The following is a 16,783-nucleotide window of genomic DNA, read 5'->3' as shown; positions in this document are numbered from 1 at the left end:
GCTACTAGCACCCAGTCAAGATGCTTGTTAATCAGCCTTAATCAGTGAATGCTGTACCCCGCGCATTGAGGCTGCATCTTTGCCTGTTTCAGAAAACGTTGTTATTAATTTATTTTGGAAGATTTTCCTCTAGTTAATCTTATCCGTTGGGTGGTAATAGTGGGGGTCACCGATTAATGGGTTTGATCTTTTTTTTTTTCATTGTGTGTTGCACTTCTTTTCTTGTATATCGTGAGCATACAGAATAGTTATGTAGGGCTTTAGCTACGTAAAGATAAAATACATAAAAGCTAAATCAAGACTTGATGACTGTAGCCAAAGAAACGATAACTTATTTTCTTTATGATACAAGAACAGCGTGTGCACAGCAGATGTTTATAAATAATACATAATGATCAGGCATTCATAATATACAGTATAATATACTATATAACATACTATATTTAATATATAATGCATATATATATACTATATAAAAACAGCAATCTTTGTGAAATAATAATGGTGAAGAAGAAACACTGAAACACATTGACGTTATTATTTTGATTATATTTTAGTTTTAAATCTGTGCTTTGTGCTAGGTTGGGACTTGAGTTATCCTTTTAGAGGTTTTTTCATCCTTTTTGTCTTAGCATCCTGCTATAGAGTGTGTTATCAGGCAATTTACATTTTACAAGTCACAGAAACGTAGAGGAATCAAACCCTTTGTGAAGATATTGTTTATAGCGATTAAGTCCCATTAATAATCCCTTTATGGCATCTGTAATTACTCCATCAGAATTTAAACTTTGCTCATGCATTACTCTTTATTTTCAAGTTTTCAGACCGGCTTTGAAAGCCGCTGCGAGTTTAATGTGCTGTCACCAAAGTGCCTATGCACCTTAAAGAGCTGTTGCGGCTCTTTCTACTACGTCGTCTTTGTAAAGACTGAAATTTAAACTTCCTGACCCATGCAGTTATACAAAACTTTCTATTACAACCAAAGCGCTGATCGTCGTCCGCCCCTTCCTCTAGGGTTTAAGGACAGTAACAGTTTTATCGCATAATCAATTAATAGATTTAGTTGACCACTGAGATTTCTGATTATTTAAAAAAACGAGCTTGCTAATATGTTTGGACCCGACCTTCTGTATAATGAATTACTATGTGGTGCCAGTGCATTTTTGGCTAATTTTTATGAACTGTTCATAACACCTCACTGTCTGCTGGCATCCAGGGTAGTGCCGTGTAAGTATAAACTTTTATACCTCTCTGGCATTTGGTCAGTGTGCACACGAACCTTAAAATCATGAGAGAGCAGCCTGTGTCCGACAGCCATTTTCCCTTTAGAGCAGAAACGTATTTGGATCACAAGTTAAACAGAAATAACCTGGTGTTTTTGTCGGATCTCGTTTTCTTAGATTACATTCAGCATGGACTGCGTGTATTCAATTGTTTAAGATTTTGAAAAAAGGGTATATAGAGGTTTTAGAAAATAAGTATACATATGTTATTTTTAACCCAAGCTAAACATATGTTATTTGGGGGGCAATTAAATTCCTAAGGATGAATGAGACCTCATTATCTCAAAGGCCTCTTTAATCCTCACTTAAAGACTGCATCCTACAGTACATTTTTTCCTCTTTCTGCTCTGCCATTAGAATTCAGCCAAGTGCACTTCTCTCAGAGCTTTGGTGCAAGGTGGTTTTAAGCTGTGGCTTGTCCTGATGGCAACTGATGGCTGAAACAACCACCGGATCAATATTCACAGCGGGTGTCCGGGACAGATAACGCTGTCCAAGACAATGCGGAGTGTCGGTGGAGGCAGCTGAGGTATTACACTATTAGGGATGTTGTTTTAAATAACCTGCTCCATTTCTGGGTCTATTTAATGCATTTCACAGTAGATGGTATCTTGAGGAGAGAAGTCCAATCCTATTGGAGGCGCTAGGTTAGGTTAGTTAGAGCCTGTGGTTCAAGAGACTGTCGCTCTCTGTGTGTCGAGACAGAGACTGTGTGCCCGGGAGACGGGACAGACCACACGTCAAAATATGTCTTTAATAAACTGTGATATTAAACAGTGTGTTAGGCGCTGCTCTTAGGAGATGCAAAATTATACATACTGTAAATGTATTTCACAGGATTATTCTATTTTACACCCAACTTCCTTATCGAATTACGCAGATAAAATGTTTGAGGTTTTACTTTATCAAATAGTCGTCTTAGACGTTTTCTGTTTTTCATTTTGTTCCGAAACATATGGATAGTCTGTTCGTTGTAATGTCAAAAATATTTTGATGCTAAATCAATGTTATCTGGGATGAAACACGTTGAATGGCTATTAATGTAACTTACATCATCCAGGTGGATGCTGCACATTGGTGGTGGTGGAGGGGAGTCGCCATTACCTGTAAAGCGCTTTGAGTGCAGTGTCCAGAAAAGCGCTATATAAGTGTAAGCAATTATTATTAATAATAATTGTTATTATTATTAAATTAGGTGGGTAGCTGCGTCAGCATGCGTAGGCTGTAAAGGAACAACTAATAGGTTTATTCCATACTGAAAAGAAGAAGAGAGAAAACACAACGTTTCGGCCGTGGAGCCTTCTTCAGGTGTCGCCTGAAGAAGGCTCACCTGAAGAAGGCTCCACGGCCGAAAACTACAGTTACAGAACTACAGTTCCCATAATACATTGGGGGCATCGTGTGCTGCTTCGTACAGAGTAGTCGTCGTAATGGCCGAGGTTGGGTGGGAACATTGCATTAAAGACTTGAAAGGGGTTGTGTTAGATATGTGTGGCGTTTTATATGACAGCGGGGAAGGAGGAGGAGTGCCTATTCCTGGCTCTATAGAAGCAGTTAAAAGGTGAGGGGAGCGCTTTTTTTGGAAGTTGGTACCGAAAGAGGTGGGCTGAGTAGTAGATTTTTGATGACGTAAGGACGTTTCAGTGCAGGGAGACACCGAAGTTTTTACATTGTAGCCTTCACAGCTTTATTTCTTTTTTTAACCCAGGACACTTAAAGAAGCGCGTTCACGATTCATTTCCTTGCAACCACGGTTTTAAACGAGAGACTCCGGTGTCATAAACAATTCAATGTTGCATCTGCAGGTGTAATTAATATCCAGAGGGTAATGTCAATGTTGCCAAGATGAATAATGTTTGTACCGTCCTGAAGTGCTCATGAACGTATTGGATAGGTGGGATAATGATTTTGCTTTGAATCAGAGATCAGATTAAGTTATTGCATGGCGCCTAAGAAAAGTAGAAAGCTGCTATTTACCATGGTCATTCTCACTCTAATGATATGTTAATGTTGGAGTCACAGCCTGATACTTAAACAGTCTTTAGATTTGTGGAGTAAATCTGCTTCCAACCACAAAGGTTGCTTACCTCAGTGGAAATGAAGGATATATATTCTTCTGATGGCCATGGGGAAAATGCTTTTGTCTTGCCTCTAAGATTATCAGGGTACCCCATGTCTAATTAGCTGGCTGTTAAGCAGTCACACAAATGTTTCATAGATCCAAAGTGCAGACCATTTCCTCTCCTGTCCTGCTTTACATGTATATGGTGGGGAGTGATTTAGCTTCTGCATGAGGCCAGCAATTGTGAGTTGTTGTTTCTAGCAGCTGGAAGCTGGTCTGTTACAAGGCACAACGTGGTTAAACATCAATAAAACCTTCACAGCAAGGGTCTTCTTATTCATCTGCATTTCCATCTGTATACCACTAGTATTGGTTGTTACCTGGGGATCCATATCAATAGCCAGTGCATGCTGGAGGTTTACAACATCCTGTGGGTGACTCTGTGTAAGGACATCTGTTGGCAGAACCTTAAACATAGAGCATTGCTTTTCAAATATTAGAAGGGCAGGTACTAGACATCAGGGGAGCTGGAGGGTTTGTGTTTGTATCCGGAGCAAAAAAAGCCCTGGAGCCTGATGGCCTTGAGATCACAGGCCTGCACAGCAAGACTCCTTGTGACTGAGGACACACTTTTCACCAGCTTGGGCTCATAAAACAGCCCCAACACCCAGAGCAAACCAGTAGAGGTTGAAAAGCATTGGATGATTTGTCTAATTACTGCAGGTTTGTAATGGCACAGCTTTCTAAAGGCAGACCAGTTTGATGCTTTGTTACTATCTTCCTCCTCCCCAATACAACATGGAAATGCATGTGCAGTTCTTGCACAACATCTTCCATCAGATCTTTATAACATGCCAATGCAGGAATCACAGCTTTGTATAATAATAATGCATACAGGGGTAATCCAGATGGAACCATCACAAAACATCTTTGTGTATTTAATCTATTTGCTTTATTCTGTTAGATACTGAAATAAAAGACAGAATCAGCTATTTATTACTTTAAAATAAGTCATTTAAAAAAAATGTTGTAAACTAAAAAAATGCAAATTTTGAACTTCTATTAGCATAGATGCTACAAATTACTCACTGGAGAGTTAGTTTTCATGAGCATATATTGAATGGTTCATAGGGAAATAATAGGGTTTACCTTTCTTCACGTGTGTCTGGGATGATGGTAGGAACAATCACATTGTTCTTTGTAAGACTGGAGACTTTGCATTTCATTTATCAGTCACTTTAGATTCTTGACAATAGAGGGATGGGTTGAAAGCCATGTTCTGGCTTTCTTGCTTTAACTTGCTTTTCTGATGTGTAGGATGTTAGAAATGCTAAACTCTTTCAGATTATCGTTCTAACCCTGTGCATTACAGTACTCTTTGTTCTGTATTAGTAGATGATCACAGTCCTGTGACTTCTCCCCCTGGGCTTCCCTGACGAGGCCTTTTCCGTAATGGAGAGGTGACAAACAGGTCACCATCAATTACTATGCGATTACTAGTCAAAGAACCCAAAGTGTTAATTAGTCATGCACACTCTGGCTATTCAGGGCAGAGTTAATAAGTGGCAAAATGTTTAAATGCTGTTTTCTACTTTAAAAAGCAACAAATGTTCTCACAAGATGTGCCCGAGGGAAGGAAAAATATCTTAATAAGAACAAATAACTTTTGAGTGGTGAATGTAGGACTTCTGAAATTGCGAATGCTTTAAATGCCTGCCTAAGTAACAGTTACTGTCTTTTAAATAGCTGTGAAAAGTCACATGCATTAAGGATTTATGCCATTTTGCGGACAAGCAGAAGATAGGATTTTAAACCTTGTACAGTACAGCACAGTTTACAGTTTTGTCATTCAAATACAAGTGGTTGCTTTTAGATTGCCATTTGAAAGACAAAATTCTGAGCAAGATCTTTTCAGACTTAAACGTCCTTGTCATTTAAGTCCCTTAATGACAGAGCCCAGATGACAGATCCCACTTCCGTTTTCCTGTAAATGTAGCCAAAATGTTTTGTAATCATAGAAACATTACAGTGCCAAAACAGAGGCTGGTCTTGAGTAAATAACTAGCTCACCTCCCAAAGAGAGCTTAATAACTGCTATCCAAAAAGCCATGATCCTGTAGAGGAGTCTCTTCTTAATTCGCCTCCCTTCACCACCTGCACAGGGGACAGCTCTTCTGCAATGATATTTGTGCTGCAGACGGCATGGCATTACTGTGCCGAAGGATAACTGAGAACGAATTGGACTTGACTGTGCCATGCTAGCTATTTTATTTGGCATATTTGTAAAGCTATGACAAAGCCACAAGCAGATACTATCCATGAGTTTCACATTAACTTTTCAATGCAGTCTGGGCATGTGGATTTTGAGGACTGCTGGTTTTAGTTAGGTCCTCACAAGGTCAGTTGTGGTGCCCAGTAATTGTCCTAACACTTTACCTGTTCTGGAACAATAATGAGAGTTTTTCATTATGTGCGGGTGACTGAACCTGGCAGATGCTGACAGCCAGCAGATGTGTAAAGTTCGAGGTGATTTGTAAGGGACCGGCTCATCTGAGGCAGGGTAATTACATTGAGGGACACTGTCACTCACAGCCCTGGTCCTGTCAACATGAGGTAAAGGTCAGTTCAAACCACACTTAGGTAGCTTGGCAAAACACATTTTTAGGAAAAGAGGAATGAATATCACTACAATCGATCTCTGTCTATATTCCTTTTTTTCTCTGCATGCAGGGATGACAGTGTGAGGAGGAACAGCTCAATCTGTATTGGCCTCTGCCATGTTTAATATTCATGTTTTTTGTCAGGTGTTTTCAGTCTTTTACAGCTGCATATATGTAGCTGCTACACCTCATTGGTCAGGCCTTCAGTTGCAATAGAAAAGAATTTGAATAGCATCTCTGTAGCTTGCTGACTGCAAGGACAGGAGGGATTTTTTGTTTTTATTTTGTAGTTTACTAATGGATGCTTTTTAATGACTTAATGATAAGTCACAGCAGGATATTGTTTATCTAGCAATTTATATTCTGCTTCCTTTCAGTAAAAAATAACGGATAATAATTTTTTATTGTGCAAGCGGATATAATCCCTGATAGTTTAGTTCTCCTTGACAGGTTTTTGAATACATATCTTGCATAGCGTTAGAGTATATGGTATATATAAATACAATGCCTACTTGCCAAAATATTAGAAAATTCCCTAATAATGGGTCAGTTCACCTCCAGTATAATGCAAGGGTGGCTACAGCAGCATGTCATGGCATTATTGCCGCTGATTGCTGACAGATGTCCATGGAGCACTCGGCAAACAACAGCTAATGATGCTCGACAGGTGATGTGGGTGGGTATTGGGTCAGAACCATTATGGTGACTGGGGGCCACCACGAGGCGCTCATCTTTGGATGAGACATTAAATTGATGGTCCTGAGGTCCTGACACATGTTCATTAAAGATTCCATGACACTGTTCTAAAGAAAAGAGGTGTTAAGCCCAATGTCCTAGCAAACATTCCACTCTAGGCTTCTACAGTCTGATTTTCCTGTCTTATAATTCCTCCTTAGGTCAATTGGTGAATCAGTTTCTCACTTATTATTAATATTATTGATAGAGGCTTAATGTGAGACAGGGCACAGCATTAGATCTAGGGGAGGTGTTGTACTCTTTGCGTAATATATTGAGAAACCTGTCTAAGTTTCCTGACCTAAGACACTTAAGCTTGTGAAAGACAAGGAAAATGAAGTCATGGGTTTCCTGTGGCTGTGTGTAGCTAAAGTGAGACTGTAGGAGCATCAAGGGTATTTTTTTTATCCTGTTGAAAAAAGAATTGTCTCCAATACTGTATATAAGAGAACTTGTGTACTGTCAAACACATTCAAATCAAACAGGATTGTTATAGAACCTTTAGTCTTCCTTTTATAGTTGATTATCATCCAGAACCTTGTTTAAAGTTAGTGTTGGTAATTAAGGTGGACACCATTGTTCAGAAACAAATGAATAAATACATTAAAAAGAGCATGGCCACTTTCAAGTTTAGCTTTCTGCAGTGTTCACCTGTTCTAAATCACACGTAATGCTTTTCAGATGCATTTGTCCTTAATAAATATTCATAATTGATTTTATTGGTTACTTTAATTGATTTATGTTGTTAATTAGATTATTGATTTTTTAAGCTCTGATATGAACTATAGGATGGTTTGTTTGCTCTGTGCTTCTTCTTCAGAACTATGCATAACCATATTCCCTGCTAATTAAACATTTTATTACACTTATTACCAGGGGCTGCAGAATTACCTTCCTTATAATTTACCGTGGTAACCTTTGCTGAGTGCAGTGTCACGAGTGCAATAAAAATGATAATCAATCACCTTGGGCTCGTACACAGCTGTAAACATCTGGATAAGGAGAAGAGGGTCATTGGATCTTTTAATTGGCGCAAGGTGATGAAGACATCAGGTCCGATTCTTAGCTGGCTTCCTGATCTGTGTGCCAGTGCAAAGCAGAAAGTTCCGCTTTCTTTACTGATGCAAAGGTCTTGTGTTTACAGAAGCAGATGTGACTTACTGTCACTCAATTGTGGCATTAATTGCTCATTGTTCTGAGAAGGTCATATCATAATTCATTAACAATAATTACTCCCATGACACCCTCTGCACTTCTTCACTCAATTGCTTCATTAAATTACGAGCAACTATCACATTTACTGCTCCAAACAATGAAGATGTATTTGTAATGTAAAGGCGAGTGCATTTAGTTACATTATATTAATGGTGCAATTTAAAGCAGGAGAGCTCTTTTTATGAAGGGCAATTAACCACTAACCATAATTGATAATTCACACTTATTACAATTAGGAAATATAAATAGTGGGAAAAGGATTAATCATCATTTTTGTGGAGTGTGAGAGAGAGAGTGGATTGAGAGTGTACAAAGCAGATCTCATAGTTATTCATCTTACTGTAGCAAGCACTCCTTTGTTCCTTTCCAGTTTTGCGTGGCCTGTTATCTTTTGTCGTGTTCGTTAACCTTGATTATATCAATTAAAAGCCTCTTCCTGCTTATGAAGCAAGCTATAGCAAGCCACTTACTGACTTTGTTAGAATATTTTAAGATTTCATGTGTTTTAAGTCGTGTAACATTTCTGAAGTGTGCAAAGTATGTGCATATTGAAACAAGGTTTTAATGTTTTAAAGAAAATTAGCTCTGTCATCTACTGGAAATGTTGCTTAGGTTTTACTGCTTTGTTTCCAAGAAGCAGGCCCGTAGTTTGATATAAATCTAAGGAGAAAGTATGCAGATTTGCTTCACTTCTCCAGCCTGTGAGCTACAGTAGAAGAGTTGTCCGATCAAGGAATCCCATTCTTCGCCATGTTGCCGTTCTCCTTAATCCCTTTGATTTTTTTGAATTTCATCTTGTTCTTCAGTCTTCCCCCTGCCCCACCCTCCTCACCACTATTATTATTCTGGCCAGAATCAAGGCGTCTGACCTGAAGCTGCGGTTTTGCACCAACGAGACCCAGGCCACCAGGGGGCGCTTTGTGGCGAAGCTCCAGAAGCTGGGATTCGATATCTCCGTCAGCAAGGTCTTCTCCCCGGCCCCAGCGGCCCTCAGCATCCTGGTGCAGCGCGGCCTCAGACCACACCTGCTGGTGCACGACGGTTAGGAAGCCGAGACCTGACAGACTCAACCGGTACAGGCCCTCGCCTGAGCACTGGATGAGCTCTACGATCAATTCCTCTCGGGTTTGAGCCAGGGTCATGTGATTAGCCAGCTGGGACTAGTTTCCCCGCAGTGCTGGTGGCAGTGGGATTAGCCGGACAGGGTTCTGTTAAATTTCAGCAACACAGCGACCCCCTGTGGCCACCGAGGCACTTGCAGGCACAGGGTGCTGTTGGTTAGGGATGTGCCTCTCCTCCAGTCAGCACTGACCCGCTGGTACTTTGCTGTATTACTTGTGACCTCATTAACTTATTACTTGTGATTCTCACCTCATTGTACAATTTGCAGCCATTGCCCCAGATGTGAAAAACAGAGTAAGCTCTTCATAATTACATGAGTATAATAAAAACAATAGTTTGTGTTTCTGAATTTAAAAAAGACAGTGAGCTAGCCTCCAGCCTGTGTGTTTTGAACTTTTCAACTTCCTGTTCAATGTAGTTATTTATGCGTATTGACATACAGAACGGACCAGTGTACAAGGAGGGAAAAATTTATTGAACCCTTTTTTTGCAGATGTTTTGCCTGAGTTTGATGAGGTAGACAAGTCAAACCCAAACTGTGTGGTCATTGGAGATGCAGCCGATAATTTCTCCTATCAGAATCTCAATGACGCATTCAGGGTTCTCATCGGACTAGAAAAGCCTATACTTTTTTCCTTGGGAAGAGGGTAAGTAGTAGAAGAGTTGATAATTTTGTGCACCCCAGTATCTTGTTGAGCATATTTTTAAGGATGAAGACTTAACAAACACCTAAACCTTTCAAAACATTTTCCAAATAGTTGCCCATTATTAAAATACTGTGTTCAACGAGTGCATAAACAGTATATTGCCATAGTGATTGGCCAGTTCTGTTTGTTCCCAAGAGGCTAAGACCTTGGGTTCTTGCAGTCCAGTGCTTGAAACCTCTGGGCAGAATCCTGTGCTGAGATAGTGGACTAGGATAGTGGAGAATGAATTCAGGGGCCTCACAGTCAGTTTGCACTGGACTGGAACCAGTATCAGTGGAGTATTGTGTGCACAAGCTTATAGAAATGGGAGTGATTTACTTTCAGTATTTGTTTTAGCTGGGACAGGAGAATTGGCTGCATAATTTCTTATGTCATGCCAGTGTCTGAAAACGAGGCTGTTTACTCCACATGACAGAAGGTTAATGGCTGTTCTTACAAAGGTCAAGGTAGGAGGCAGGGGGAGAGAACCATGTCTGAATAATTGAAAAAGCCAAAGAAAAATAAACCGGAAAATGAGAATTAAGACAGCTCCAGCCCCCAGCCTTTATTTTCTGTTCCTTATTTTTTAGGCGGTAGGTCTTGGCCTCATCAAGGTAAGTCTCAGATGTGAGAAATAGATGTAGGTCAATTCTTAAACTCCACAGAATCTGTGAATTGGAGCTTAGAATGACCTAAAGATCAAATGCAAAATATTTTATGTAAATGGTGATAACCATCACAACTATCCACCCCCTCTTCGTCCTTTTCTCTCCCTCTCCCTATTGTACATGTCCGTTTTCTGTATTGAACGGAATGTGTCAGTAACTCATTGATGTAAATAAATAACCTTGAAAATTCACAAGTTGCTTCCAGCCAGCTCCCCTAAATGAATATCACACAGTACCAGAAACAGAACAGATGTTTTCATATTGCCCTAGCTAATATATTGTATATATTTCATATCCAGCTATCATTCAGTCTGCAGTGTAATTACCCGTAGCTCTTAATTTTCACCATAAAGTGTAAAAATAAATGGTCATATAAATTCTTGGCCTGAGTCTTATTGTCATTTTTCCAAAACCCACAATTTCCTGTGTTTCCTTCTGAGTCCAGTTGTTTAAGCTCTTCTGTTTTTCTCTGTTTGCCTTTCAGCCGCTATTACAAAGAGACTGATGGCCTGAAATTGGATGTTGGGGTCTTCATGAAGGCATTAGAGGTCTGGACAACTCTCCTGTCACTGCAGTGCACTAGTACAGGAAACTGGCTTCATTGTAGTTGAAGAGTACATTTCATTGAAGAGATACTGTTATAGGTGTCTGCATGACTGGAAGGAATCAATACATTTTCAGAAAAAGAAAAAAAATGTCAGATCAGTTATTATCATGTGTTGTAGGAGTTGCAAGGACTCAGAATTTGCATCTGTTTACATCTTCAAAACTTTATTTTCTGTAATTGTTTGGAATGCAAAGTTAATAAAGTCAGTTCTTACAAACTCCTTGCACTTAAGGGTTTTGGGGTCTTTGAATAGCTGGTTGTCTGCACATACGGCCACATACTGTATGGGTGTCTGCTGCCCTGTATTCTCTGAGTATCAATCCTGAGCCCTGTGCTGGTGTCTGTTTTCCAGTATGCCTGTGATATCGAAGCTGAGGTGGTGGGAAAACCAGCAAAGATGTTTTTCCAGAGTGCTCTGGCAGACATGGGTGTTGAACCTCATGAGGTAAGAGAAAGTACCAGAATTACCAGTGTGGAGATGGAGGTGAGTGAGCAGAGACTTAGAGACTGACGTTTAGGCTTACTGTTTTTTTATGGTGTTGTACTCAGATTTTGACACCTGAGTACCCTATGCTAAATAGATTGTACACTTTTGTAAAATACCCCACATTCCCATGTGGCTATTTGTTTTATTTGATCGGTGTGACTGCTTTGTCTTTGACTAGGATTAAATCCTACATTTTTGTAAACAAAATGGTAAATTCTAATGTATTTCCTACTTTTCCTGCTTCATCCAATTATCCCTGTTTCCTTTTAAAAAAATAATCAATTTTGTATTTATTCGAGTGTTACACTGTTAAGGTGTTGGCATCCAGCCCCAAGCTGTAATGATGTAATTGCTATACTGAGTGTTAGATCAGTGAAGCTGCTCTAATCAATAAAGTCTTCATCAGCCATTTCCCTTGATGATTCTCCCTCATTCAGCCCCTAATTGTTCTTTCCCTTGCACAGTACCTGTTCTCTGAGCACAGTGTAATAGGTTGTTCCCTAAAGCCTGTGTTCCATTTCAGTCTTCCCTCAATAGATTTGGAATAACAGATTGCTAATGTAACTTTTTAACACATTGCTGACGGAACCTGTCTCTTCAAACCAGCCAAGACTTAAACATAGATTGATCTCGACATGGGCTAATCCATTCCTAAGCAAGTGTAACTTGCTAAAATGTCTGTTGTCTTCTTTTATTCAAGGGCTTATTAAATGGCCGACCCCGAGCCGTTTGTGTGTTGCTCTAATAGTCAGGAGAAATCGATGAAAAGGCTCTTTTGGTCACATCAATTAATTGGGAAGTCTGGAGCTTCAGATTGTTTTCTGAAAGTGCTTTAATAATCTGCAAAGCGAGGTTGATTTCAGCATGTAGAGTATATGTTTTTCTCTTGTGTAGCCAAAATTGATTGTCAGGAAACAACCAGAAAAGGAAAGCTAGATTATACCCTGCTGCCACTGGATTTGTGTTTTGTTAGTGCTTAGTGGAGATGACAGTTTTTAAGTTCAGAACAAGGAGGCCTAGGGCAAGATTTGAGTGGGGTTCATAGTCTCCTTGATGTGGCCAGAAAGGTTGTTGCTTAAAACTGAGCTAAGTTATCTGGACTAAATGAAGATGTCTGGAAATGAAATGGAAGCAGGTTTGGTACTGTATTAATGAAGAAGGAGGCCATTTCTCTCACCCATGCTGGATCCTCAAGTCTTTTTCAAAGCTAGAATCAACCAGGGATTTACTCTTGTCTGAGTGTTAATAATACTATCCTAGCTAGCAGACTGGTAATTAGTGACAAGTGAGGAAAGGACCCCCTGCCACCCCTACACCACCCCAACTAACCCTGACATTGCTAAGATGGGGGGGGTAATTTAGGTATGTGGCCATAATTCTCGAAGTACGGGGTAGTCGGGAACAGGACATAGCACTAGTCCTGAATACTAAGGGGAAGCTTTTACTATTCCATTCTCTCAGGAGCCTGGTCATCATAAGTTTCCCAACATAAACAGGTGATCTGGACCAACAGAATGCAGTGTTCTGGTCTGTAAATTGAGCATGCCTTAGTATCTGTTCAGGTTGCAAGAAAGAAAAAACAATATTTTAAGTTCAGAAGACATGCAGGGGTGACACTGCAAGTTTACAAATTGACCTTATTTCAGACCTTTCATTTATTTTGATTTTTCTGTTCTGATGCTTGCTGTCAGGTCATATTAAAAGCCCACTTCTGACCGTCCTTCTCTGACTCTGTGCTCCGTATGGAAAGTTAAACGAAGTCTAGATGGCTGGCTGTTTTTATTCATCATGACACAGCACCTCCTGACCTTCATCTTCTAACCAATGATTTTTTAAATCCTAAATGATTTGGGAATAATTGCTCCTCCTTTAGTGATTATTGCCCTTCACTGATAGTAAATCACTACAGTCCCCTGGGGCTGGCCTGCAGCCTCCATATGCCTCTGCCTCAAGATGGCTTCTGCAGGCTTCACTACTCAAGTGGAGCCTGACTACTCCACGCTACCGTCTCCTGTCCGCTGGAATTGAAAAGCATGGCTCTCGTACAACAGCTTCATCTTCACCCCTGGAAAAAAGGTCAACATCTTATTTTAAAGAGAGGTTCGGGAAATCTGCTAAGCCTGCTTTTTTTTCTCTTTACCCTTAAATGTCACTCGTATATCTTAGTATACCATAGCACAGGGATTAATCAAGGCCTTTCCACAAACCTGGAAATGTCAGAAATGTTAATGCAGGATATGGTGCTTGCAGTGTTAATTTTAGCTATTAAACTGATTGTAAAAGATTTTGCATTTAGTTTCCTGAGACGGAGATATTACTACAAAAAAAAGATTTTTATTGCTATTCATTAAGAGCTACAGCACCAGTGGTAGGTGTACATGGCTGAACCTGCTGGAAATAAAACTTAAAAACGAGAGAAAAGTCACAATACTCCAAAAATGTATTCAAATAAACATCAGTGACCAGAGGTTTATTTTGTGGCTTCTAGGTGAGGTATGTAGTATACAAGGAGTGACTTTAATAGTTTTTTCATGCCTGGTGGAGAAATACTTATTGGAGACACCATCTCCTTGAGCTTGGTATTGAAGCTTCTATATTTTCTTATCAGAGAAGAGTAAATCAAGCTTTTTTTGGGGGGGAGAACACTTATCATTACAGAACTGCTCATGCTCGGAATGTCGGCATTTCAGGTGATATCCATCAATACAAAACAAACCCCCTGTGCGCACACAGTAAATTCTCCGGGTGCCAGTGAGATCATGTCTAATCTGCAGCAGGACGATATAGAGAGATCAGGTAGGGTGTCCAGTGTGACAGGGCATGTGAGTTAGTGCTGGAGAGCTGTGCTGTCTGACAGCCCACGGGACTCTTTCTCTTTCCCCTGACAGGCCCTCATGATCGGAGATGATCTGGTGAATGATGTCGGTGGCGCTCAAGACTGCGGCATGAAAGCTCTGCAAGTCAGGACAGGGAAGTACAGGTCAGTGCATTCTGCTCTCGGACTCATACCACACCAGACACTCGGCTTGCGGTCTGAACTGTTGCTCCTTGGCTGTGTGGGTTGCGGTCGCCACCTTGCTCACATAGTAAGAATTAAGCTGTACACAACAGGCAAAGAATTCTGCTGTTGTCTTGTCATTGTCATTGATGTCATTGTCATCAGGCTGTTGGCTTGTCATTGAGACAAAATAACAAAATTCATTATTTTACCATTTTCTTTTTAGAATAAGTGCTTCCTTATCAGGCCAGAGTAGGCAAAGATATCAAATGTTTTAAATTAACTGTGCCTTTAGAGGGCGCTCTAATCCCAGACTTCCAGCTGTTTTATTTTTCTTTACTCTGCAGTTGCCTGTCTTCCCCAGTTAGTTTAATGGTGCTAAAGAAACTGTATCCTTGTTGGGCTTTCCACACTGTACTCATAATAGTACAAGTCTAGCTTTGAAAACAGGTTTCAAGGGTTTGAGAGTTTAACTGTGGCTATTTGATTGGGACAGATTTCCTTCCTTGCTTACCTTTTACATACTGTATACACCCAACTAGTTATAATATGGAAAAGCTACTTTGTAAACAGTCCTGGAAAAGCAGGAGAAATAAACTTTCTCATTCATCTTTAAAACACTGGAAATATTGAAGCCCTGATTTCCAATGAGAACATCACATCACACCTGGAAATGTAGAAAAATACAGCTTACATTCGGAAAACAAAAAGGTTAATGTGAATTTAGCTTTTGATGAAGCTGCTTCAGTGAGCAGAATAACCTTTTCCAATGTTTATCACTGTCTACAGCATCATAAGAACAGTGGCAGTCAGAAAATCTAAGGTTTATGAGAATGTGAGAGACAGAAGCATAGAGCAGCTTTCAAAGATGTGTCACGTGATTGGACTTAAAATCACTATCTCATGCAGCTCTTAATGAAACAACAGTGTCCTCTGGTGGCAGCATCGGCAGCACAGAACTTTCTCACCTACTACAAAGGGACTCTTTTCTGTGCACAACTATAAAGATTTCAAACTGAAATAATGTACTTTAAGTGCTACTTTGTGTGTTCTGGTTCTGCAATCTATTATATTCTTAATAAAGCAATTGGGAACTGGAAATTTGGAACCATTGGCTTAAAGCGTCAAATATTTTTGCTTTATAAGTGCTTTCTCAGTGCCTGACAACTGAGTAAATTGAGTTTCTATTGTTCACTGTCAGACTTTGTTGTACTAAATATACCCACTTAAGAAAGTACTCCCAAGAGTAAAACTACATTATGTAACGCTTACGGCTGTCAGGTACTGTGTAAGAGCCGGCGTACCAGAGCAGGTGACGTCACCGCCCTTCCCTATGATAGCAGGACTACAGCTACTGGGCTGTAGAGAGATCTCTCTTTAGCTCACGGGGCTAGGTCGCTGCAGAGAGACGCGGAAGTCCCGGGTTCGAGCCTCAGTCGGGATGGGGCCGACCAGATGCGGCAAGGGCGCCCGCCGGAGCCCCCGTTGCGTTACATTGGTGTCAGAAGTGGGATGGGATAGCCCTTCGCCGGGGACGGCGATTTAAGCGGGGGAGAGTGTAACGCTTACGGCCGTCAGGTACTGTGTAAGAGCCGGCGTACCAGAGCAGGTGACGTCACCGCCCTTCCCTATGATAGCAGGACTACAGCTACTGGGCTGGAAAGAGATCTCTCTTTAGCTCACGAGGTTGGGTCGCTGCAGAGAGACGCGGAAGTCCCGGGTTCGAGCCCCGGACGGTGTGGGGCCGACCTGATGCGGCAAGGGCGCCCGCCGGAGCCCCCGTTGCGTTACAATTATATATTAAAAGCTTTTGTAAAAAATATATATAGTTTTGAAAATATAGACAGTGACAAAGTCTGTGATGGATGTAGGCAGTGAGTACTACAGATGTGGTGAGGCCCAAAAGAAGGCTCTTTTGAAAATTGTGTAGGGCCTTTAGTGACTTTTATATTAGAGGGAGAACCTTTAAGTCCACCCAAATTTCAGACACAGCCAGCATATTCTATGGAGGAGAGGGTATGGAGTAGTTTTAGTTTGCACACAAGCCACAGAGTCCTGGACGCAATGGGTGTATTCTGAGTGCTGTAGATACCAGCTCAATGTGTACAAGAGCCATTGGCAGTACAGTGTGTTTCACTGGCCTACAGGAGAAATTGTGCAACATCATGAAGAATAACCACAATGGAGTAAATATGTGTACCTGACAATTTATCAGCAGGGCTTTGTGGTCATGTATTTTGTAGGTCAGAATGGTGAGAAG

General features: G+C 40.6%; 1 protein-coding gene across 1 annotated transcript in view; it reads left to right on the top strand.

Annotated features, from left to right (window-relative positions):
* The first annotated feature begins 2,673 nt into the window (after positions 1-2,673).
* lhpp (phospholysine phosphohistidine inorganic pyrophosphate phosphatase) overlaps positions 2,674-16,783 on the top strand; it is a 33,181-nt gene continuing 19,071 nt past the window's right edge. Inside the window, exons 1-6 of the mRNA XM_088916831.1 lie at positions 2,674-2,844; positions 8,809-8,996; positions 9,571-9,724; positions 10,916-10,979; positions 11,391-11,483; positions 14,414-14,505. Of these exons, the coding sequence (XP_088772957.1) occupies positions 2,714-2,844; positions 8,809-8,996; positions 9,571-9,724; positions 10,916-10,979; positions 11,391-11,483; positions 14,414-14,505 (722 nt within the window). The 5' untranslated portion in view covers positions 2,674-2,713. The remainder of the gene's footprint in view (positions 2,845-8,808; positions 8,997-9,570; positions 9,725-10,915; positions 10,980-11,390; positions 11,484-14,413; positions 14,506-16,783) is intronic.

Source organism: Atractosteus spatula, chromosome 5, assembly GCF_055471065.1.
Source record: "Atractosteus spatula isolate fAtrSpa1 chromosome 5, fAtrSpa1.hap1, whole genome shotgun sequence".
Taxonomy (NCBI): Eukaryota; Metazoa; Chordata; class Actinopteri; order Semionotiformes; family Lepisosteidae; genus Atractosteus; species Atractosteus spatula.
The sequence above is the reverse complement of the archived record's forward strand: the minus strand, read 5'-3'. Positions and strand labels throughout refer to the sequence as shown.